Source organism: Polistes fuscatus, unplaced genomic scaffold (assembly GCF_010416935.1).
Source record: "Polistes fuscatus isolate 324 unplaced genomic scaffold, CU_Pfus_HIC Scaffold5, whole genome shotgun sequence".
Lineage (NCBI taxonomy): Eukaryota > Metazoa > Arthropoda > Insecta > Hymenoptera > Vespidae > Polistes > Polistes fuscatus.
The window spans coordinates 906727-932997 of record NW_025113129.1 but is presented as its reverse complement, the minus strand read 5'-3'; the positions used below and the strand labels follow the sequence as shown (position 1 = coordinate 932997).

The window sequence follows — 26271 nt, the reverse complement described above, 5'->3', positions numbered from 1 at the left end:
TTTGATTCAAAATGTTTCAGCCAATCAGAAGAGCAAATTTTAAATGCTGGGGAGAGTGGCAGCGCCACTCTACATTGGTTGAACAAATCAGTTAGGGCATCGCAGTTCCTTAAATGCGATTGAACGTTTAAGATGTGCTCGAGACGCTAGTTCAGATATTTAAATATTTTCGTCAATTTAATCGTTTAGCGTGTTTTTCTTTTAACCGTTAATTTTACGTATATTCGAGTTGTCAAGAATAATCTTTTATTTTTTACAATCGACGTAATTGTGAAATAAATAATATCGTTTAATTCTTGTGTTGACAATTTTTTTAATAGTTTTTGACGAGCGTCGTATTACAGCATGGCGGTTGCGTTTAAATGCAACGGTCAGAAATAACGATTTGTAAAGTATTACGTCTATAAATGTGTTTATTAAACATTTATTAACTTTTTCTGGTAAAATATCAGAAGCAAATAGATTTAAGGAATAGGTTATTCCAAGTACTAGTACTGCGTTTCCCTCTAGTTTGGAAATAACTCGTGATCATTGATCCGTAAAAAGGACTAAGAGAAAATCAAGAACAATGGACCCATGGATTCAGGTAAAAATTTTTAATAGAATATAAAGTGTCCCTACTGTGTAGTATTCAATGAGAATACAACAATGAGTAGTAATACGTGTAAATTTACAAAGCATTAATCTTGGAACTTTCTATTTCCTGTCCTAATGTGTATTGTTAACATTTTTATGAATGTTTTTTTAATGCTAATTCTTGCAGTGCTTTAGAATCTTGTACTAGCATTTTGAAAATAGAAATTTTTGTAGAATGAATACTAACCGTGTAAATTTACAAAGCATTAACCTTGGAACTTTCTATTTCCTCTCCCAGTTTGTATTGTTAACATTTTTATTAATTTTTTTTTTAATGCTAATTCTTGCAGTGCATTAGAATCTTTTACTAGCATTTTGAAAATAGAAAGTTTTGTAGAATTCTTGTGTATTATCTTATATTTAATTATTTACATAAAACTAATTCTCGATTTATATGCTAAATTGTTTTCTCAAAAATATTGTTTAAATTATAATCGTGCAATTCAAAAACCTCACACTTTACATTCGAAATAAATAAATATATAATAAATTTAATAAATTTTTGTGTAAATATCTTTTGCTCTCACTTTCATTAATATTTTCTTTTAATTATTTGTAGAGAATGTTAGAGCGTGCTAAAGTAAGAGGAGAAAAATTGAATATGCAATTGTCCAATGCTGGCCACGATGTTAGAAGACGACGAAGTCCTTTAAAAGATGCCAATGCGATTATAGCACAAGCAACAGGTATTTTATTTATTACGATGATTAAATTGATCTAACTTAATTATTGTTTTATTTGAATGCATTAGAATTCAGTAATTTTTAATGCTCAATATTTAATATTAATTTAATAGTAAACAAGAACAAAAGTCCTACAAAATCCCCAATAAAATCAATGAGCGAAGAATCTCCTAAAAAATCAGCGAGGAAGTGTAGTCCTCAGAAAGAAAGAGTCGAAGAAGAAGAAGAAGCGAAACAAACTGATAAAGAGAATGGTGAACTAGGCATAAGCAATGTCAAGTTTAAGCTACAAAGACTGGGCAAGCTATATTCCGGTAAGCTTGAATGTATGAACAACACCCACATAGTTCCTTTAAAACTGGTTTCTGATACTATCTCATTGTGTTTGTATATATGGTATCTGTGGTAAATGCACACAATATAACTCTTTTCATTTGATTTGCTTTCTATAGCACGAGAAACTTCCTACAATATTATCAAATAATTTAATCAATGAAATCCTTTTACATTATATTATCACACATTTTTTATTTAGTTAATTTTTAGTTTTTTTTTTTATTACGAAATTATTTTACTAAGCATTTATTTTTTATATTTAGAAGACACTTGTGAATTAAGTTCACCAATTCATAAGACAGAAGAAAAATTTTATGCTGAAGAGGATAATCAAACAGAATTTAAATCGGTAAAAAAAGGTGCCAGGCTCGACAGATTAGCAGCTCTTGCTTCGACCATTAATAATTGGGAAGATGATCTGTCACATCCAGTTATTGTAAATATTACCAATTTATTAATGTTTATTATATAAACATTTATTTAATAAAGATCTATATTTGTTTAAGACAAAAACATCGTCCAATAAGGCAGAACAAATACAAGCTAAATTTAATGATAAAGTGAAGAACACGACAGAACCACAGCCAAGCACAAGTGGATGCAGTAAATTGAATAGTGGTAGTAATTCTGAAGGAAGTTCGACCAAGCAATTGAAATGGGACAAATCTGTTTTACAGAGCTTAGTAAGTATTGTATTAGTAAATTGTATTAAAAAATACAAACTTAAAAAATAGTAATGATCATGCAGATAAAAAAGACTAAAGCTTTAGAAGGTTTTTCTGTGAAATGTATAAATGCATTATTTTTTATTACAAATACAGAACATAATTATAAATGCAATAAAAAAGATATTAGATTCATTAGATGGATATTTACAGGAGGCTCAAGGCTTTAGTCGTACAAAAAGCAATTGTCGTCTAGTGTATGACTTTAAGAGTTGTTCTCAGGAATCTGGAGGAGGTCCGTCAAGTTCTTCACCCAAAAAAGACAAAAATACCGTGCAAAGACAAGAAGAGAAAAATATATCAAGCTCGAAACTGAACGTTGTATTAGAAGGCAAGGTGACGAATGATGACAATGCGCATAAAAGTGCAAATAGGACAACTAAGGAGAATGCAAATTCAAATACACCAGAAAAGACAGTAAGAACTACAAATGCAAATACAAACAATTCTAGAATAACATCTAGACTTGGTTTTAATGGTTCACCTAAGAGTCCAATACCTGGTTCATCACCTGGTTCTGTATTGAGTAAAGCTTCCATGTTTGAATCACGAAATAATGATACTAAAGCAAAAGATCCAGCACAGATGAGCCTTTCTGAAAGAAAAGCTCTTTTCGAGAAGAACAAAGATGAAGCTCCGTTAATTCCAAAAGCACCACTTACTATGTCTATACCACCCAGTAAATTACACGAAAAAGAGACATCTAATTCGCCACATGGACATGGCGCAGGTATGTTATAAATATTATTTAATATTTTAGATAAAATACCACTGATTATATTTTTTTATCTACGATAGATCCATCAGCAAATAATCGTAAAGCAGAAAATTCGAACAGAGTCGTAACTCAGCGTGCAATATTTGAACATGGTCACACACAAGAATTGGAAAACAATATATTGCGTTCTGCTCAAATTGAAAGACAAAGAGAATTAGATATGCTACGTTCACGTTTCAATACCAATAAAGAAATAGCACAAGCAGCTGCTGGTTCTTGTATCAGAACGAGCGAAAGTAGCGAAGGAAAATCTAATTCACCAAAGAATTCTCCAATCTGTCCTGTTAAACCTACACCAGCACTCGTAATATATTTTTATCTTTTACATTACCTTAAGATTTACATAAATATAGATAAATTGTTAAATATAATAGGATAATGTTATTTCACAGCCACCTCCACCACCACCACCTCTTCCACAGTCATCAAATTTGAACCAAAAACATCATTTAGAGCAGGAAAAATCTTCACCAGTTAAACGACAAGGTAAATGAGTAATTATTAACACTTTGACGTCCGGGCGTTTCGAAAAAATTTCTTCGCTTGGCGCCGGCAGCGCTTATACTTCGGATTACTTCGCTTACGATCGGTCGTTCTTGGAAGTAATAGCCCGATATGATGGTCGAAATTTCGACGTTTTCTCATGAATTTTTTTAAATATGAAAATAAAATGCGATCGTTTCGAACACCAGCAGAAAGCTAAAGACACTTAAGTGTTGTCTCCGATCCCGAGCGATACTGTGTTCACAAAACCACTGTGGTGTCGCCGGCCGTTGGCCACCAGTTTGCGCACGTCACCACTGTGGTGTCGCCGGACGGCAAAGTGTTAATTTTCAATCATTTTTTTTTAATACAGTTAATTGTTCCAGTTAATGAATACATGATGTATATTAAATTACAGGAAATTTGCCAAAAGTACTAAAAACTGTGGCTTTACCGGATGTTAAACGCATACGTGTATCTCCTCCGAAACCTGGAAAACTATATCCTTCGCTTTCAGATATTGAAATCAGCACAGAAACGGAGACAGAGTATACCGTTAATAGCACAGAACCAGTAACTGCTACCTTAGAAGAAAACACTACTGAGAGCGAATCATTTACGGAAGCTGAATATTACGTTGAAGTATGATACTATAATGCAAAAAAAATTAATTTAAATTAAAAATTAAAAGTATATTAATACCATAAAACTTTGTTAGGACAACGAAACCCAGTTAGATACCGAAGATGAAATCGAAGATGAAACTCAAGATGTAAATACTAGCTTGGGAAAAAGTATTTTACATGAAGTTGATCAAAAAATAATAATGAACAGAAAGGTACTATTAATATTAATTAATTTAACACTTTCGTACATACACATATTTTCATGGACGACCCTTATATGGGTCGTTAGCAACGAAAGGGTTAATAAAATGGAATTTTTTTATTTCTTAAAAGTATGATAGAAATTTTTATGATTGATCAATGCGTTTTCGTATTTCTAGAAGAGATCGATTGAACCTGATCCAGATAGTACAACATCTGATATATCTGTATTGGATGAAATGGATGAATATTTGGACGAATGTCTTGCGGCGCAAGATAGAGATGCTAAAAACTATGGACCAACACCTCCAAAAGTAAATAGAGGTGAAAAAAGTCCGGAAGTTGCTTCTAGTAGTTTCACATATAAACGGGGGTAATATTTTCTTTGCAATAAACGTTCATTATTTGCGTTTAAATTAATTTACGTGTTAAATTAAATTAATCTTAATCTTTCTAGACCGTTATATCGTTCTCCTGTCGTTAGACCAATGACTCCAGAAGATAGGAATCAACCATATATTGTAGAAGGTGATCGACAAACTCCCTTGTTACGCACTGTCAGCTGCTACAGGCGTGAACAATCAGAAGTGAGTAAAGAATACTTCAAGTTTAAGTCATTCATTTATACATAAATTAATTTCTTTTATTAATTCGTATGTATTTTATTAAAAATAATAGTTACGAACGCCGAAAGGTACCCCTCTTTCGATATCCAAAATTGGGGAATCTTCTTCCGATTCTACGGAACCTTCGAAGGACGAAACAATTTTAGTAAAAGAAAAAGTGAAACATTTATTGGATGAAGTTAGCAAGCAGCAAACGATCATTGGTCAAGCTAGTCAGGCTTTAAATTTATGCAGTTCTACAATTGAATTTAATCAATCGCAGGAACAAGTCGAAGTAGAAAAACTTCTACTCGTTGCCAGTAATTTCACATTATTTTACTATATTATTATTTAAATTGAAATTTGTATTATTTTAATTCCCTTCGTAATCTAAATATGATTTTTAAAAAAGCTCACAGAAGACAAGCTGCTATAAACGAGATTCAAAGATTAAAAGTCCAGGGTACATTGAGACCTTCTGCACCAGGTTCTCCGGAAATAGATGATACTGGATCACTTACGATATCAGCAATTACATTGCCATTGAGACGCGAATTTTTAAGAAGTATTGCTCCAAGTGAGTATTAATAACTGTTTCACTTTGAGTATATTTTTCTGAGCAATAAATTTAATAAACATACAAATTTTCTAGCTACTCGTCTTCATTTCGTTTGTTTAATACTGCATTTGGATGAAGTATTAGCAACACCCGTGGTTGTTGCCGAGTCCGGCGATTCTTGTCTACGTTTTCCTTCGACGTTAAAATTGCAAAATTTGTACAGCGATTTTAAAGTAACCGTTGAAATTTATTCCCTACGAACACAAGCCGAAATGCTTCCCCATGAAGTTAAATATCATATTTATAATAATGGTAGTGGACCTAGTGGAAATAGCAGCAAAGATAAGAAGGTAAAATTATATTATATTTCTTTGATCTTTTTAACGTCGAAGTTTTAAGTTTGCAATTTTATGCGACGAGAAATTTTTTCATTTTATAGCTTTTACCTAAAACGCCGAAAAAATGTTCGAAATCTGATAATCGTTTAGTGATGCCAAATGTTCAAAGCCCTGCAGGACCTTCTTCAATTCAATTTTCTGCTTTTCAACTACATGGTTATATTGTTTTCAGTCTTAAAGAAGTAAATCGTCAACAGTTCACTTTAAATAAGGTATGACAAAAAATCTGAAATTTATATTCTTAGGAATAGGAAAATGCGTTTCATTTTAGACACTGTGTATTTAATAATAAAGTTAGATTAAAAATATAATAGGACCTTGATTAACCAGCGTAATGGGGGGGAGGGATAAACAACGCGGATAAATTGAGTGCCTATTGTTCAAACATTTTTTAACAAACAAAAGGCAACGAATAACCAAGACTTTAGTTAATCAAAACGTTGAATAAACGTGAACCGATTCATTGAGTTCTTACTGTACTTTAAATGTAATACAGGTCCCACAGAAATCTCCATTGGAGGGCAGGTTGCAGATGCACATGTCTTGTGAACCGTCGATAACGGTGGAATATCGTAATTTTTTTACAATATTTGAATATGTCTCTGGTTTCGGCAGCTGGCAAAGAAGATGGATGGTACTCAAAGGAACTACATTATCCTATTACAAATATCCTCATCACGAGGGTAAAAAGACTCCTTTAGGAAGTCTTGATTTGCGTGGTAATTATTATTTCTTAAACATTATAATTATCTATTGGATTGTTTGGAAAGTAATTTCGTTTATTCGTTATCTTAGGTGTTTCTACAAAAATAGTAGATTTAGCACCTTTTAACATTTGTATGCGTGCCAATACGGTTTTACTTGAATCAAAAAGAGTAGCACAACCTGGGGATACCGATAGTCTTATCATGGTTACGAATGGATCTGAAACAACAATTAGACATCTTTACTCGGCTGACACAAAAGAAGATAGGTTGGAATGGTGTTCAAAACTTAATAAAGTATTACATATACTACAGGTCTGGGGGAATAGCTCTGGTATGTAATACTGTATAAAATAATGAACATGTTACATTGCAAGATATTTAATCACAATTTCTAGTTAAATATAATTAGTCTTATTTAATGTGCATATGCATTTTAAAATAATGCAATAAATAGTTAAATTCTATTATATTTTGTTACAAAATAGCAATTATTTTTAACAATTTTAATATTAAAAGTATAAAATTAATATTTCTCTTATAGATCACATTTAATAAGACATCGATATATATAAAATTTAAACCGCAAAATAATATATTATTTAAATATGGTTTAACGTGCGTTAATTATTTAGCTGGTGTCTTTAAGCTTTACAATGTAATTTTCATTTATTATCCGAAAATAATCTTTATGCATAAAATATAAATAAAAATCATAACGAGTTCTAACTGTATAGGAAAATCGTTGGTAAAATCATACAATATATAATTTATATGATATTTAAAAGAGAGAATTACATTAAAAAAGTAATATATATTTTTTATAACAAAAAAATAATATAATTTTTTAAATAGTATATTCTTGCCTTCTCGTAAATGAATATTGTATGAATATATATATTACACGAATGAAACAACATTTTTCTTTGCATTAAAAGTTACTTCGTTACGTTCTTTAATTTGATTTTTATTTTATTTTATGCAAGTTACGTTTTCGACTTCATTTGTATCAATTAAATGTAACATTATAGATGTACGCTATAGGCACCTATCGTTATATTTTTTTATCAACTCTTAAGCGTATTTAAAAATTACGCTATTATGTTCTTCTTTCTTATAATGTTCGAGCAAAAACGTAACATTTTAATTTTATATTAATTATTTTACTAACGTATTTGTAAATAACCGAATTAAGATGGATTAATATATAGTAATTGCTATTTATATATATAAATATATATGTATTATATATATAATATTATATATATATATATATATATATATATATGTATATGTATAATATATTATATATAATATTATATATAATATATATGTACATATATCTATACACATATATGTATTTATATATTTCATATATATGTGAATAGATATGAATTTAATTACATGTTTTCATAAATATTGACATATTTTATATTTTTACGTAATCTCACAAATTTTAGTACCTACGCCTTTATAAGTGTACACAGATTTTTTTAAATGTTAGACATAAGCGTAGTATTTTATATCCACGATTAAGAAGTTAGTACTCGTTTTTTAATAAGACTAATTAAATATCGCTTTAAACGATTTTTTTTGTATACTAATATTAGCAATAAAAATAAAAATAAATGGTCTCTTAACCCTTTCGTTACAACTACTTTGGCACAAATATCGTTCCTTCAAAAATTTGCTTTTACATACAAATTGTGTAACGAAAGGGTTAATATAAGTGATATAAATGATTATGATCTTATTTTTAAGAAATTTAGGAAGGAGATACTGCAATATATAGAAATATATATAAATATATACAAATAAAACTAAATAACACATATACAAGTTTATATGCATTTACTGCATTGTTTATTATAGATACAACAAGTAGGTTGTAGGTGTGTATAAAAAAAAAAGAAAAAAGAAGAAAGGTGTGTCTAGTTAACGTAATTTAATCTGCGACGTTGAAATAAACACTACGCCGTCGTCGTCTCGCGCTGGGTTTTGTTGCTTAGAACAAACTCTTCGTTGGTGATGTCTCTCTCGTTCAAAATGTGTGTCTGTTTCTGCTGCTGTGTGTGTGCATGTATGTTTTGCTGGCAGTTTATAAGTATTACATCATGTATCATATCTGCGGAACGGACACGTTTTTCGCGGGAAGCACGTGAACGTGTAAGATCTTGTAAGAGAAGAAATTTGCATGTATTACCATGCTTCACACGAAATAACTCGAATGTTACTCGAGGAAAGTTATCTTCTTAAATTTAAAATCCCATCGAGAAATATTACCAGAATTTGTCTATCATTCATTATTCTTTCTTTTTTTCTTTTTTGTCGCGTTCGTACAATTTTCTACGTTATAGGAGGTGAAAAAAAAAAAAAGAAAAAATAGAAATCGTCGAGGTTTCGATCGTTGATAATAATCTTCTGCGAGTGAAAATTTAATCCTTAAAAAAAGAAGTTAGAAGAAGAAGAAGAAGAAGAAGGAAAGTAATGAGAAGAAGAAGAAAAAGGAAGAGAGAAAATTTGTGTGATCGAAATTAACAGCGACCGAAACCTTCGTAAGAAGAAAAACTTAACACTCTTCGAGTTTAGAACCGAGCGTCTCATCCGCAGCGGGTACATGTAAATGGGACGTACATTGAAGGACGGAATTATTGTTTATGATGCGCTTTTATGTATGCGAAGTTTGTCGGAAAATCCTAAGTGACGTGTTGTTGTTAGCGTAAGATTCCTTCGGCTTCCCGAGTAGTAGTCGTCCTCTTGAATTTATTTCGATACGAGCTGAATGTTAGGATGGAAACCGTCCTTGTCGGCAGTGTAATCAACCCTTCAAAATTAAAACCACATTTTATTTTTACTGCAATTTTAGTGAGTTGGGGGGAAAAGTAGGAGGGGGATAGGTAGGTATTTTTTCTTCTGAGTATTTAAATTAATTTTCTAATCGAATATATATAATCAAATTTATTTTACCTGTACGTATGACCATCCGGAGAGATGAATGAAAAGCTACCCGTGACGGCTAATTCTTCATCGTCGGTACCCTCGTTTTTGAGTTCGGCAGTTTCGTCTCTTTTCTGTCCGTCGCTTTGTTCGTAACTGAAGTGGTATCCACCTACCCCGATATTGTTAACTTCCTCCTGCTTTACGATCGTGATGTCATTGGGATTACCTTGCGGTTTGCCGAAAGTTACGACTAAGAGAGCCGCCAAAACAAAGACCTGCATATTAAAAGACGAATTATCAGAGAGAGTTTTTTCTTTTTTTCTTGTTTAAAAGAATTTCATTAATTAAAAATGCCCAAAGTCAATCGAACGGAGAAAAAAAAGAAAAGGAAGAATTTTATGTTAATCTTATATTAAGAAGGTATTATAAAAATAACAAAAAACTATGCTCAATCGAATTCACTTATTTTAGTCCCAAGGAAAAAACGAAAGAAAAAAGAAAGAAGAAAAGAATATTATCCGATGAAAAGAAAAACAAAATTCCCGCGAAAAAGTTCTTGGTCAGACGTTGTCGGTCAGAGGTCAGAGATCAGAATGATCGATCGATCGATCGATCGATGATGATGATTTTCACCGAGAGAATTTGATAAGAGGCTATTAAGAAAAAAAAAACTTCATCTCTCTGTCCTCTTTCGAATGTCTGGGATTACACGGGAGAAGAGCCTCGTGTCCGACCGCCCGCACGCACAGAACGAACGTCACAGATCCTCTCTTCACTTTCACTGTTGCGTAAAAAAAAAAAATAACAAGGTAGAAGAAAAAAAAGAATAATAGTGATAATAATAATAAATTTAGATGCCGGTTCGGAGGACCGAAATCGAAAATCGTCCAGGTCTTGTGTTTGTTGGTGCGTTGTAGTCGCCTGCCCTGCGGCTTTCGTTCCCACGACTAATTTTTTTTTTCTTTTTCTATTTTTTTTTTAGACACACGATCCTTAAATCTTTTAACTTCTTTAATGGAATATATTATATAATGATTTTTTTTTTCTTTCTTTCTTTCTTTTTTTTTCTTTTTTTTAATGCAAACATATCCGCGTTCTTTTTCCTTTTTGTTTTCTTAAATTTTATTTTTATCTCAATCAATTTGTAATTTTGTATATATTATATCTAGTCTCGTCTGTGTGTCTAGAAAAAATAATTTTTGGATTCGTAATAATGGCACGCACCGACTTCATGATGATAGGATTTGTTTTAAAAGTACGTGTTCGTAAGCGAATGTGTTTTCCTTGCACCCTTTCGTCCTTTAACGGCGAACCAATACGTGATATACCAGGGATGTGCAGTACATCTGCCTTTATATAGTCGGAAAATCCCAATAGATGCATCCCCCCACTCATCGAATAGTCTTCGAGATTCATTTGATCATGCTACTCCCCCTCGTGCGCTTCTTGCTTGCTCGTTTGTGTGCCTAGGATGCATCCGCGATGCACCACACGATGCATCGTAAGTTCTATGCAATGCCGCGCGTTCGTTCGTCGATGTTACAAACACCGTTTGCTTTATCTTCTTCCTTTAAATTTAATCCGCGTTTCTTCCTTAAATCCCCCTTTTTATATTTTCTAATTTATGATAAATTTTTATCGTCATTGCTTTTTTTTTTTATAAAAGATCGCATCGATTATTATTGTCGTAACGATAAACAAAAAAAGAAAAAAAAAAGAAACACAACAACGGTGACCTCGATTGGAATGTTCAATCGCGGAAGAGTTTATCGCGAGAAAAGTGTGTAATTTGAAAATTCCTTTTTCTTCTATCGTGAATATTTAATAAACATTTGTGTTATCTAATATTTGTCTATCATACGTATTCATGCGTAACGAGTTAACATATGCTTGGTATTATTATTTTTCTTTTCCCATTATTCTCATTAAATAAAATATATATGTAAAAGTAATATAATTGGTTATTTCTCTCTCCGATAACGTATTTAAGAATTACAGAGTAAGGAAGTGAAGGAACGTCAGGAGGTTTATAAAAAAGTCCTTCAACTTTTCAATCGAATAAGAGAAAAGAAATTCGTGATAAACGAATGTCAGTTGCATTAGGGGGGTAAATGCCAGTTGCACTTGTTCGTCCTTAAAAAAAAAAGATCCTTTGAACGTACTCCATATAGATGAAATGTCGAGATAACGAGCAACCTCAGGAGGTAGTGGTTACGAGCAAAGCTATCGAAGAGAACTATGATGCAACTGTGTTATTACTGGCTGCCAATGATACGTTTGATTTGTATTATTAATTGATCAGAAAATAAAAAAAAATAAAAAAAAAAAATAGATGAAAGATTCCGGACATTGGTCGAATATAAAAACAACCAGCAGGATTCCGCATGGATTTGCAAGATTTGCCGATTGCAACCCTCTCCCCCTGGGTTTCGAATTTAGTTGATCGAAAGCGGTAATAATACTCGCACACACCAATTTACGTTCTCGAACGTCCTTGGTCATTGTGACATTTAGTTTTCTCTCTCGACGTAGTAAGTACGTACGTAGATGTTGAGGAAAGTTAATGACGTAACTACCGGTGACCTTGCCATTTCCGAAGATGCGCTGCTGCTGCCGTTGACGAGGACGCCTCCGGCTACCGTGTTTCTCAGCTTCGACTATCTCTCCTTCCCCATATTTAAACGACCTATCGTAGGATGGTCCACTTATTTTATTTCTCTCTATATGATCTCTCCAATAAAAAATGAATCATTCGTAAGTGTCATAAATGATTAACGATACTTATAAACATACCACGCTGCACTTAATTGATCCCTAATTCTATCAATGATTAAACTTAGCATTAAGTAACATCATTTTGTAGGAACAATAAATGATATGACAATCTATGCAACTATATCGATTTTTTTATACTTTTTTTTGTTTTATGGAATTGGCCACAAATTATTATACTCGTTGATTTGAGAAAGATTTCTTTTTAAGGAAAAGTTTGTCTTTGATCGACAAGTTTTTTTTGTTTACTCTTTTAGGTATATCTCAAATATATTTTTAAATAAATATAAATCTTATTATAAGTGTGTATAAATTGAATCAAAAATATTTTTAAACTCTATGAGACGTAAATATTTACGATTCTCAACTTTGAAATGTAGCAAATAAATTATCTGGAGCTAACAATGAGATGTTATCACGTTTTCCACTTCCTAGACACGGTAATACGTACTTACGAAAGTGATGATAAAATTAATAACAGTTTTATCTAGGATAGACATAAATATATCTTATTAAACTTCGAACCCATTAATTTGGAATAATTAGTTAGACTTATGAGTTCTCTCCCTCTTATTTTCTATCTTTTTCTTCGCTAAGAGAATCTTTTTTTCCTTTTCCTCGGCTAGTCAAACGAGCCAATAAGCAAACATAAACGTGAAAGCGTGCACGATGAAGAACGGTTGACGGTCCTGCTTGCGGATCGTAAACGAAGAGAAATATACTTGTCGAAAAAACTTATCTCGATTGCGCAAGAATCGAAATAAGATTCGCCGATGATGTTGCAGGATCGCATCAAATTTTTTTTTGTGCTTTTTTTTCTTTTTTTTCGTCAAAATTCCATTCCTTTCTTTTTCCGTTTACCTTCGAACCAAAAAATCTCTTCCCGTTTCTTCGAGGACACATTATTATTAGTTTTTTGTTGTTGTCGTTTCCCTTTGTGCAACCTTTAGATCGATTTAATTATTTTCCTTCTCTTACGATATCTCTTTTAAATCATTTTATTTTTATTCGAAATAAAAAGTATCTATTTTCAATAGTAATTATTTTTGTGTTGATTGAAAAGAAAAAACAAAAAAAAAAACAAAATAAAAAAGAAACACTTAATCGATTATAAAAGCACGGTCATCGTAATGTGCACACTCATACGTCTAACGAATTCACATTTTTATTGCAGTCGTGGAGAATGGATGATGATTTATTGTGTATACATCGGTTATGTAGTCTGGTAGCAAAGTTCTTATGCCGGTAAAGTCGTCGACGATAATTAGAAAACGAAAACTTCACCATCTACGTTTGTTTTTTTTTTCTTTTTCTTTTTCTTTTATCTTCGCATAAACGAAGATATGTGTTTGCATGCTGCAGGTAACTCGAATGAGAGGATTATGAAGTATCGTAGTACATCGTAAAATTTATGTAACAAAATCTATTTCGAAATCTAGCAATCTAAAGTTTGATAAATCCTGCACCATGATAAAGTAATCAATTTTGCTCATAGAATTCGTTATTTTCATATTCATTCGAATCATCAGGTGTGTGTATTATCTTTCATCAATATTTTTTACAATATTCTCCATTAAAATTGAAACGTAATCCACGTAAGATAAAAACTCTATTATAATGAAGACATCAAAATGCAACCGAGCTGTTTGATCTATTGATCGATCGATCAAATTTATTTTTTCTTACAAATAAAAGCACTCCGTCGTAAACTTTAAACGGACAAAAGAAATTCGTCGTTTATTTAATTTGTATTAATTATTCGTTATTCCTATGTAACACCTGGCAAACGTTCAGCATCCTCTCTCGTTTTCGTAATCTTTAGATGATACAATAATATTATGCATTAATATAAAGAAGTTTTTATTATTTTTTTTTCTTTTTTTTTTCTTTTTTTTGAAACGATTCGTTGTACTCGCTTTATGGGGGAATTATGGTGGCACACGATAAGCGCGAAAGTGAGTAAATGTCAACTACAATGTCTCAACCCCTCATACCCCTCCCTCCCTCCCACCTCTCATCCACCCACCCCTTCTCTCTCTCTCTCTCTTTCTATCGTCAATTCATCTTCTGGTATTACACGGGTTAGCAAATGTAACGAGCTACGTACGCCGGCAATATGTTCGATATGCCAGATGTGCAATTACCTTCACGTCTCATGATAATCTCTACTTGCATTTTCAACGCCGTAAAGGGAACTTTGATGAAATATAATACCGACTAACTTTATTTTTTTTTCTACTTCATCTTCATCTTCTTCTTCTTCTTCTTGTTCTTTAGCTTATTCCACCCTTTACCGTTTCGTTCTCTTTCTTTCCGTCTTTTCTTGACATTTACTTACACTGTAAACTATCCGTTAGACCTTCGAGATTTTATTTCTTTTTTTTTTTTTAACTAATAGGTGTATTCCACCTATTTATACATGACGTCATAGTTAACAGAAAATCGGCATAGATGAGTAGTGAACAGTTTTGATTTTATAATGATTGAAGTATTTAAGGGATGTACTGTAAAGGTGTCACTTGATAATGAAATGATTAACATGTTTAAAAATTTCTAATCTGTTTTTATTTTTTTTAGTTATTTCTGCAAATAAGGTGGTCTGTACTTTTTGTTACAATATTAAACACAATATTAAATAAATAATAAAATAAAATAAAATATATGAATATAATAGAAATATAAAAATAATAAATAAATAATAAAAAGAAAAAGAAAAATATAATAAATAAAATTATACAATAATTTAATAATAAAAAAATAAAAAAATATAATTATAATAATATTATATATAATAATAATATTTTATTATTATAATTATAATAATTACAATAATAAAAAAAAAGTACTTACAATAATATATTTATAATGTACTTATAATAATATATTGTACTTGTATAATATTAAAAGTAACTAGGATAATATTTTATTTGGATTAGGGAAGAATAGTAGGAGTCTCATAAATTGCAATCACGTTTATTATAATCATTTTTACTGTTTAAAACTGATATAAAAAGAGGGATGAGATTCCATCGTGGGGACACAGTCATCGTATCGAATGAATAAAAAGTGCATTTTATATACCGAAGATGAGAGAAGAAAAAAATATGCCCGGAGACACGTCAATAATCTTCGCAAATGTTCGATAATAAATATTAACCCTTTCTCTTTTGTTTGTTATTGCATAATGCACTCCTCGCAAATTTCCAATCAACTTAAATTCTTTAACGACATTTGAATTAATGCATTTCTCTTCGTATTATTACAGGAATTGCATCATTGTAATCATTTTTCGCGCACTTATTTCCCATATCTATGTTTACAGGAAGATACAAAAAGAAAAAGGTGTTATGCAGTATTATTTAAAACGATGACGAAAATATACGAACATAAAAACGTTTCATTAACATGAAAGTACTTAAGTTGAAATTAATTCACGAGATACGTGAAATAGGAAGAGTTTTATCGATAAAATAAAAATCAAAATAAATTCGAAACGTGTTTAGGTATTTCTTTCTTCGAGTCGTACGGTTTTGTTACAAAGGTCGTCGGTGTATTCCGTCTACATAAAAGAGAGAAAGAGAAAGAGAGATATATATAGAAAGATAGAAAGAGAAAAGGTAACGAGAAGAAGAGACAGTATGTCGTAATAACGACTCGACAAGAGTCACGAGCGGTCAAGAGGGCTGCACTCTCGAATTGAAATGCCGCACTCGGGCAAAATCTTATTTCCTCGAACCATTCTTCTTCGATATTCAGGAAGACGACGAATCTCTTCTATTTTCCGTCTTTGATTTACTTCCAACTTTGTCATAATTGACAGTTATTCTCATTTAACACTAAACCTATTTACTATCACGTGTGTGATCAAATATTTCTAAAATATCTACGAATTTCAAATACATACCAAGAGAAAAGAAATATTTACGATCCATTACGTTTTATTCAAAAAGCATTAAATTAAATTAATGCTTATTTAACATTATATTAATTAATACTTAACATTAAATTAAATTTATTTTAATACTAAACGTATCCCGTAATTTGTAAAATGTACATTATTCGTTTCTAAGTGAAAGAAAATATTTTTGTTCACTATCAAATTGATTAACATCTCGTTCTATATTAAGATATATATGTTGTTTTTTAAATAATAAATTAATCAAAAATAGGTATATATGAAATGTCTGTAATATAATATTGTAATTTATTATTATAATTAATTATAATATTAAAATAATATTATAATAAGTAATAATAATATAATAATAATAATATATTATTATTATATTTTAATAATAATAATAATATTAATATATTATTTATATATTATATTTATATATATATATATATATTAATATTATTATTATTATTTATTATTATTTATATAATTATATATTATTATTATTATTTATTATTTTTTTTTTTTTTTTTTTTAACAAAATTAACAAAGTAACAATATTTTCTATGATAATTACTATTTTTATAATATAAAATTTAGGTCCTTGATCTTGACCAAGAACTGTCCACAATATCTTACATTCAATGATATATAATATACAAGTAAAGAATTATTATTTTCTTCGATTATGTGAAAAACAACAAAAATGAAATTTCGAATGACGTGGATACGTCTAACGATCGTTAGCGTGTCAAATTAGTTCTCGATTAATGAGTCTTGCGATAATGTTCTCGACGACGTCAGGACATCCCTGACCTCTCGCACATCGTCCACGACCATCTCTTACCATCGTGCATGTCCTTTTATCCTAACAGTGTGGTCGTTCGTAGGAATGATGACGACCGACCGCTGAACCCGGATCCTCTACTTGACTTCCGATCATTTTAAAATCACCATTTCCATTCAACGAGTTTTTTGATCCACCTGATTGATTAACTGAATAGAACAGTTTTTATCAGGATAAGCTGTTATAATAAAAAATTCTTAGATTCGTAGTTTTTCTTTTCTGAAAAATAAAAAAAAGAAGAAAAACTTTGGGACAAGTTTTTATAGCTAATTCTTTTTGTTTTATTTTGCTATCTCTTGTTCTATTAAAACAAGTCTTACGTAATATGATGCATCTATATCTTAGTGTTATATTTTTTTATTTATGTAATAAGATACACATATGTAACACGATCACATTCCGTAAATAATATCCTTTGCATTCCATATTAGAACAAATAATTCGATCTAAAAATAATAACACGATTTAAATTGATTATTAATTGAATCTGGGTTAAAATAAGTTACTTCGTATTTCTCCCACCATAGATTTTAGGATATAACATGATTCTGATTATAATAATCGAATCTGACAACGCTCGCATGAGAGTAATTAAAAAAGAAAAAAAGTAAGGTGTGATAAAATATTTTTTTTGTGATAAAATATTTCTTTGAATGATAAATATGTAAAAGGATGATTATTATCGTCGAAGGTTAGATATATAATATATTAATTATTATAATTGGAAAAGAAATATTCTTCTAAATGAAATCGGTATTTTATCAAATGATACACGATTACCACGTCAACACCTTTGAACTTCTAATTGGCGTAGGAACCTTATAGAAGGTTACATCCTGCTGGTGTAATTATCTTATCGCACTTAAGTCATTTTACTCGAGGAGTGAGTATACAGCCCTTGTGAATTACGAACCACATAAGTTAAGTTATATACGTAAATGCTTAGGCTCAGGTGGCCTCACCCTTCCCACCCCTCCCGTCACACGATTCCTCATGCATCCTCTATTGCCGCGGTATTTTGCGATCTGACTAGAAAATAAATCAATCGGCTATCCGCGTATATAGTCATCCTTCGACGAGGTTTTCTTAACCGATTACTATACACTCCAGTATTACTGGTTCTATCTATGGACGAGAGAACGGAAAGATTCTTGAACGAGAAAGAGAAAGATATGACAAAGTTCAAAGCTAAGATCTTCTTCCTTTTCGATTCGACTCGACCTGCATTTAAGTATAAAAAAGAAAAAAAAGGAAAAAAAAAGGAAGAAAAAACAAATTATCTCTCAAAAGCGTAGAAAGAAAATTGAGTAACATCGTTTCAAAAATTAAATGCTGCTCGAAAATGATGCAGAAATTAGTTTAATACAAAAAAAAAGGAACAAAAAATCTTACGCGAATGCCCGTACTTACTTACACACGTATAAAAAGAAATTACGTTATTACATTTCATAAGTATCATTTAATAATCAGTAATTATTTCTAAGATATTGGTGGCATAATCGATTAGAACACACGATTTGTAGTAATTATAAGGTCGATTCAAAGGAATAGGATAATGGTTAAAAGAAATTTCTCGGTATCTTCCACCTGTCCGATCATACATACATACATACATACATGTATACATGCACACACATGAATATACTTATTGTATACTTATAAATGCGTAATTCTTGCAAGTTTCCTCTTTAACGAGCTTTAACGGCATGTCTTATTTTCTCAATGTAAATTTAGTTTGTGTGCGAGATTGTAAATTGTCTGTATGAGTGAGGAGGAACGAGCACGACACACATATGTGTGTTGTTGTTGCTGTCTGCCGACAGCAACGTGGTGGCATTTAGCCGATCCCTGCCATCGTGCTTGGTGGTTACATTACGCAAGATGCGCCTTTAAGCCGACGATGACGACGACCTCGTGCGGTCCAGCTCAAGATTCTTGCGAAATTCTTAACTCGAGTGTGCGAGTTCCTCGTTGAAAAGCAACCGAAGAAGTACACACACAACACACACACATATACATACATACATACTGAGTCCTATCTTCATAGTCGTCGTCTATGTGACTCTTCTTCTTCTTGTTCATCTTCTTTTTCATTTTATTTCTTACCGGATGAGTAAATACTACTCGCGTCCACTTTCGAACGTTCCGACATCAATCAAAAAATCGATGATACTCATATAGGAAAATGTATATCTTCCTACACACACCTTTTTACGTTCATCCACGTTTAAAAATCGAATTGAAGTAGTTGTCGCAAAGAATGTATGCCATCCAAAAACCGGAAGGAAGAAACTTTCTACGAAAATATCTGATCTCTCGGTTCGATAGAAAATAATAATACTACTTATATGAATCACTCTGTACGAGGAAGAAGAAGAATACCTGAAGGAGATACCGAAAGAAAGTTGGGGATCGTCTTTTAAATAAGTGGCTCACATTTTTGACTAGAGAATGTCATGAATTGAAGTGGGAGGGAAGCTTTATTCATCTCTTACTTTTATTGCGTAATAATTTCTTTCGTCTGTTAAACCATGATTATGTCAAGTTACAAATATATTATTAAGATGAACCAAAAGTTTGTGAATTTATTGTATTATAAATTGCATAATGAAACTCACGAATTTTTGTTTCACCCTAATAGACACGTTGTTTCTAATCTCATTTGTTAATTAATATTTTTTCTATGAGTATGAATAAAATAAATGAAACCGATAAATTAGTATCTTTATTTATTCGGATAATTCATCAATTGACACAGACACGAAAATACAAGTTCGATTAGTTAAAAATCGATATTTACATAACGTATTATCAAAGAAATAGTTGCATCTATATCTGCACATGTTCTACTCCGAACTGTCACGATTATGTCAGATTAAAAATATTTTTGTTTAATCCCATTTGCTATTTGTTATTATCTTTATGAGTATGAATAAAATAAATAAAATCGATAAATTGATATTTTCAATTACTTGGACAATTCTTCAACTGCACAGACACGAAAATACAAGTTCGATTAGTTAAAAATCGATATTTACATAACGTATCATTGAAAAGACTTGAGAGAAGAGTGTTAAGATAATTTCATATATAAAGTCAGTTATAAATTTGAATTTGTTTATCAATTGTTATGTTTGTAGTATAATTTATATAAGGTGGCGAATGGAAAGTGTAAGTTTATAGCTAAAATAAATATTATTTTATGTTATTGTAAAAAGAAAGAATGTAACGGAAGCCCTCCAAACCTAAAACGGGTGGAGTAAGAAATAAATAAAATAAAATAAAACGTATCATCGAAGAAATAATTGCATCTATATCTGCACATATCCTGCTCCGAGCTGTCACGATTATGTCAAATTACAAATATTTTTGTTTAATCCCATTTGCAAATTGTTATTATTTTTATGAGTATGAATAAAATAAATGAAACCGATAAATTAGTATCTTTATTTATTCGAATAATTCATCAATTGACACAGACACGAAAATACAAGTTCGATTAGTTAAAAATCGATATTTACATAACTTATCATCAAAGAAATAGTTGCATCTATACCTGCACATATTCTACACCAAGCTGCCACGATTTTGTCAAATTACAAATATTTTTGTTTAATCCCATTTGCTAATTATTATTATATTTATGAATAAAATAAATAAAATCGATATTTACATAACTTATCATCAAAGAAATAGTTGCATCTATATTTTCACATATTCTACTTCAAGCTGTCACGATTATGTCAAATTACAACTATTTTTGTTTATCCCATTTGCTAATTATTATTATATTTATGAATATGAATAAAATAAATAAAATTGATATCTTCAATTACTTGGACAATTGATCAACTGCACAGACACGAAAATACAAGTTCGATTAGTTAAAAATCGATATTTACATAACGTATCATCAAAGAAATAGTTGCATCTATATTTTCACATATTCTACTCCAAGCTGTCACGATTCTGTCAAATTACAAATATTTTTGTTTAATCCCATTTGCTAATTATTATTATCCTTATGAATAAAATAAATAAAATCGATAAATTGATACCTTCAATTACTTGAACAATTGATCAACTGCACAGACATGAAAATACAAGTTCGATTAGTTAAAAATCGATATTTACATAACGTATCATCAAAGAAATAGTTGCATCTATATCTGAACATATCCTGCTCCGAGCTATCGACTATTTGATTTTTAGTATTATCTTGTTCTCTCAATCTCTCTCTCTCTCTCTCTCTCTCTGTTTCTCTGTTTCTTAGCGTGCACAATCGATTATACAATATCGTCGCGCCTGTTCGTCGTTAAACCGCGCAAAAAGGAAAAGCCGCGCGACCTGCAAAGGTGATGCACGATGCCGCTTCGAAACCCAACCGGTTATCTAACTCTTCGCGATACTCGCATATCTACGACATAGTAACGAAGAGGGACGGAGCCTTAGGGATTGAATACGTGTTAAAGGGAAAGAAAAAGAAGGAAGAAGAAGAAGAACAAGATTGAACGTTTCTGTTCCTTCGTTTTAGACCTTCGTGTTATTCCATGTCACCCATGAAACATAATATAAATTCGATATTCTTAACATTTTAAACCACCCACGGGTTATATATTATGTTATTTATTATTCGATTAAAAGTATAGAAATAAGGAAAGGGAATCGTGGTTGGACAAATTTTTAATTCGTATCTTTTTTTTTTTACTTATTTACTATTGCATACCTCGGCATTGCATTGCATTTTTCTACGTGATGCACATACACGCACACACACACACACACGTTGTAACGCGTACACATTGATACATACAAAATGCAAATTATCAATTTATTTCATAAAAAACAACAAGAAAAAAGCAAATGCGATTTAATGGAGATAAAAGAAGAGAAAAAAGTAAGAATTTTCGAAATGCCGTATCATCGATTTCGCAAGTGTGTTGGTTTCTGATCTCGAATACTCGTAAAAAATGATCTTGCGAAAGTACGCGAAAAAAAGAAGGGTTGATTTAATTAAATTACTATATTTCGAGTTCGTTATTATTTATAGATTTGATCTCTTTCTCTTAATCTTTTTAAGTAAGATGCTAGATGAGATGATCGAAAAATGTATGCCAGCAACATTGACATCGATCCTATCTCAAAAAGATGAGATTCTCTTCTCTCTTGGATTATTCTTCGATAGAGAAGAAGAAGAACCCATTAACATACGACACGTTTCTTATGTAAGCGGCGTATTCACTTTCTTTTCAAAGATTAACGCATATATCTTTTCCCACCTTCTTCTTCACAACATACGAATCTTTCTCTATATTATGTTTCATTTATTTTTCGTTTCGTTTATAGTAAATTTCTAAGAACCAAAAGACGATTTATTATTTCTATCGAGCATTGATTACGTTCGACAATCTTTCGACGTTAAACGACGAACGTCTCAAATCCTAACGTAATCGACTATCGTATTTTTTTTTCTTTTTTTTTTTCCTTTTTTTTTTCCTTTTTTTTCTGTTTAATTCCCCTTCCATCTCCCCCTTTCTACTTTTCCCTCAATAGAATCTCTTCACTCGTTAAACGTTATTAACTTATCTGAAAGCGTTAAGGATAGAGTGTAGAGTGTTTTAAATTTCCTATACTTCGTTGTCTAATGGCATAACTCGTTTTCTCTTATGTTTAATAATACTTTTAAACGGATCCCAATAACGACGTGTGTCGTTTGCGTTTTACCAATGTACTTACGTTTCACTCGAATTAAAGAAAGAAAAATTAGATAATTACGTACGTTTTTATCCACTTGCTGATTCTTTTTCTTTTTTTTTTTTTTACTTAAAAAGAGGATATTCATTATCCCGATAACATAAGTGTCGTCGAAATGTCGAAAAACGTATGTCTCACGTTTGCTATTTATGTTCTTTTCAATTTGCACGTTTCGTTATGAAGAAAGATTATTATAATATTAAAATTCGATCGTTAATTATGATAAGGAGGATTGAAAAGTGTTGAAGTATACTCTGTCAGGACGACAATGGTAGTACAATCTTAAGAACATCTCTAACAAGTTGACAGACTGTCCTTTCCTTTCTACTTGTATTAGATATTATCATACTACGATGGATCATGTGATTACGTTACACACGCAACACACAGCTTGTTTCATTTATATAGATATATTATCTTCTATCCCTGGAGTAATAGGAATTTTGATATGTAAGACTCGTTTTGTATTTCTCGAAAATTTTTATAAAACGAAAGAACAAAAATTTGCATTAAATTTTGTCTCCCGAACGAAATAACAAACGCATCGAACACGTTGCGATATAATTGCAAAAAAAATAATATTCCAGAGGATTCTTTATCAAAAAGTCAAGTTTATTCGTGAAAGTATCGAAACGAAACATCTACGGATGAAAAATACCTAACGAAAATGCTTCATCGTGTCGTTTTAATAGAATTTTATAGAAATGAAACGTGTTTCAGCTCGAATACGTTTCAAAAAATATTAAATTTATTTCGAAAAAAACAACGTATTATTCGTCAATCTACACACACAAAATGTATTATCGGCAGATTTTGAGGAATGGAAAAATCTATGGCATCTTATGGGGATTATTTTAAACGATAATAAAATAAATTTCAATGAATACAAATTGTATATAATAATTCTTATTAATTTCGGAACAGAAGGTACAGCACATAGAAGATATTAGTAACTCGTTTTAATTGAGCAACGAAATTATGCAAAATTTGGCATTGAAATTCCCTTTCGTTTTTTTCTACGAATATTTTATCGACCTTTTTTTTTTTCTTTCATAAATACTACAATCTATTACTCGCGTTAACATAAAAATAAATATTGTATATCTTTCCATTGAGAAGTATGTCTTATTTTTAAACGAAATATTAATAATTCATCACAGAAGGTCATTGAAATATGAGAATTTTTAGATAGAGGATAATAATTAAAGAAAAAAAAAAAAGGCGGCTAAAAAATATTTCCACTTGGTTACAAGTTTAAAAATCTACAATCAGATTCGCGATAGTTTCGGCTTGTGAACTTTCATCGCATGTTTAGAATTTCGCAATAATAGAAAGACCGTGGAATAGCGCAAAAAGGATTTTTCTTGTTACCTTCTTTATTCGAATTTAATTGGCACGATATGTTAAAACTTACGTAGTTAGTAAGTATTACTTACATATTCTACGTTTATAATACGGTTTTTATAAACATTCGGAGTTAAATAGATTCCGTATTGCACAATTCTTAACGAATAGTCCCAAAGTCAATTTCTTGAACAAGAAGGAGATGAAGAAGAAAAGAAGAAAAGGAGGAGAAGGAGGAGGAGGAGGATGAGAAGAATCAATGAATGAAGATCAACGAGAATCGGTAAAACCTGACTAACCTTTTAAACGTGCGCTCATCTTCCAAAGTGCATTTTAAATTGCTTTGAGCTTTCTAGTAGCGTTAAGTCGAATACGTAAACGTAAATGTAATTGTGAAATGCAGGTAAAGAGACAATAAACTTATCGTTACGAAAAGATTAACGTATATTAAATTGGGCAAAAAGTAAAATAAAATACAATTTCGAGTGATAATACCCATCGAGAGTATATAAATCGGATTAAAATTTAAATTGGTTGATTAAAAGTCAGCTTTAGATTTAAGATGAACAATTTTCTAACGATCGATGTTTAATATAAAACCAAACAAAAAAATGGCGTAGGAAGGAAGCATTGAAGTCTCCACGAGAAAGTCAAAAAGGTTTGAACTTTCGATCAATGTGTGAGCGTATTTGGAAAAAGACAGTCGAGCTAGTTCCACTTTCTTTCATATTCGTGAACATACGACATAAAATCTCGTATATATCCTTAGGTATTATGTACGAATCTAATCGACAAGTAGATAATTGGTATCCCATTGTCTAAGGATTATCTACCGTAGATCATCTTACCAGGTTGAACAAAGGACGCACAGGGAGAACCGAGGACGAGATTATGGTTTCTAACATCGATGTCTCTCTCTTCCTTGAAAACCTATATTCAACATTAAACCTCGACGTTCTCATTCTTTCGTCTGACCATTCTTCATTCTTCTTCTTCTTCTTCTTATTATTCTTTTTTCTTTTCTTTTTGTCTTCTCATGGTCCAATATACACAGGTATATACTACACAGGTAACGGGTATTGTATCGTTCGTGTATCTTCCTAAACAACACATGGTCACGTCGTCGTACCATCACCGAGATGGGCCAATGCCGTTCCAGTAAAAAGATTTCGACACTCGACCAAAATTTCAGCAGCGAGAGATCTTTCTTTTTCGGTGCTAAGGGTGGGGTGGGGGTGAGGGTATAGAGGGGGGGGGCTTAATCGTAACACTGAATCCGCCTATATAATCAGCCGTGGGTTCCTCTTTCGAATCAGTAGAGTACACCAACTCATCTCGAATTAAATTTCTTCGAGTCTTACGAGACACACACGAAAACAAATACAAATATTCATCCAAGATGAAACTGGTGCGTGTATTATTTTTCAAACACAAATACGTGGGACTTGTGTGTACTATGGGATTTTTTTATCTTTTTTTTGTCTTTTTTCTCTTATAAAATACGAAAATAACTCGCTAAGTGTTAATCGATTAAAACTCGTACGAACGTTTTTCAACGAAATTCAAACATTTTTCTCGATAAAATTAATGAACAACATGGAATCGGTATTTACGATCTCGAAAAACGCGTAAATACGTCGTAAAAGGCGTTTAACAATTTTTTCTCAATTATATCGCATACCTCGATAACGAGTACCGATAATATCAATCAATTGCAAATGAACTAACGTAATCGATTTTGCAATTGGTTCGATAATTTTCCTTTTTTTTTTCCCCCCTCATTAATATTCTTTGCGAGAGAATTTACATCATCTCTCCAATCATTTCTAAATATAAATGAAAAATTACATACAATTGGACGAAATCAGAAAATTGAATTTTTTTCTTTTTTATTAGATCATAGCATTCACCGCCCTTTTGGCCGTCGCCCTTGCCCTTCCACGACCACAGCAAGATGTTGTGCTCGTTAAGGAAACACCCTC

At 31.3% G+C, this 26271-nt stretch overlaps 2 protein-coding genes across 5 annotated transcripts; one reads left to right on the top strand and one right to left on the bottom strand.

Moving 5' to 3' along the window:
• The first annotated feature begins 116 nt into the window (after positions 1 to 116).
• Positions 117 to 26271, top strand: LOC122522674 (anillin). Of its 4 annotated transcripts, XM_043643968.1 has the most exons (20): positions 117 to 586; positions 1196 to 1322; positions 1433 to 1633; positions 1919 to 2091; positions 2162 to 2338; positions 2534 to 2797; positions 2870 to 3110; positions 3179 to 3462; positions 3551 to 3644; positions 4060 to 4283; positions 4360 to 4479; positions 4648 to 4841; positions 4926 to 5055; positions 5147 to 5393; positions 5486 to 5650; positions 5726 to 5982; positions 6072 to 6242; positions 6527 to 6749; positions 6826 to 7068; positions 26186 to 26271. In XM_043643968.1, the coding sequence occupies exons 1-20, from the start codon at positions 569 to 571 to the stop codon at positions 26257 to 26259; spliced, it is 3627 nt and encodes a 1208-aa protein (XP_043499903.1). In that variant the 5' UTR covers positions 117 to 568; the 3' UTR covers positions 26260 to 26271. The 4 variants fall into 4 exon arrangements, with proteins under 4 accessions (XP_043499903.1, XP_043499902.1, XP_043499900.1 ...); XM_043643967.1 differs by having other exon boundaries at positions 2603 to 3110; XM_043643965.1 differs by having other exon boundaries at positions 2534 to 3110.
• LOC122522675 (flexible cuticle protein 12-like) lies at positions 8569 to 11105 on the bottom strand. Its single transcript, XM_043643969.1, has 3 exons — positions 10899 to 11105; positions 9702 to 9949; positions 8569 to 9558 (listed from the first exon to the last, which is right to left on the bottom strand). The coding sequence occupies exons 1-3, from the start codon at positions 11088 to 11090 to the stop codon at positions 9498 to 9500; spliced, it is 501 nt and encodes a 166-aa protein (XP_043499904.1). The 5' UTR covers positions 11091 to 11105; the 3' UTR covers positions 8569 to 9497.

Bases quoted from the DNA above. Each gene is read 5' to 3' on its own strand.
- LOC122522675 (XM_043643969.1), bottom strand. From the start codon at position 11,090: ATGAATCTCGAAGACTATTCGATGAGTGGGGGGATGCATCTATTGGGA. The intron at 9,950-10,898 runs GTGCGTGCCATT...TTTAATATGCAG, and splicing joins ATCCTATCATCATGAAGTCG to GTCTTTGTTTTGGCGGCTCT. The intron at 9,559-9,701 runs GTAAAATAAATT...TTAATTTTGAAG, and splicing joins CCGGATGGTCATACGTACAG to GGTTGATTACACTGCCGACA.
- LOC122522674 (XM_043643965.1), top strand. The intron at 1,634-1,918 runs GTAAGCTTGAAT...TTTTATATTTAG, and splicing joins ACTGGGCAAGCTATATTCCG to AAGACACTTGTGAATTAAGT. The intron at 5,056-5,146 runs GTGAGTAAAGAA...TAAAAATAATAG, and splicing joins ACAGGCGTGAACAATCAGAA to TTACGAACGCCGAAAGGTAC.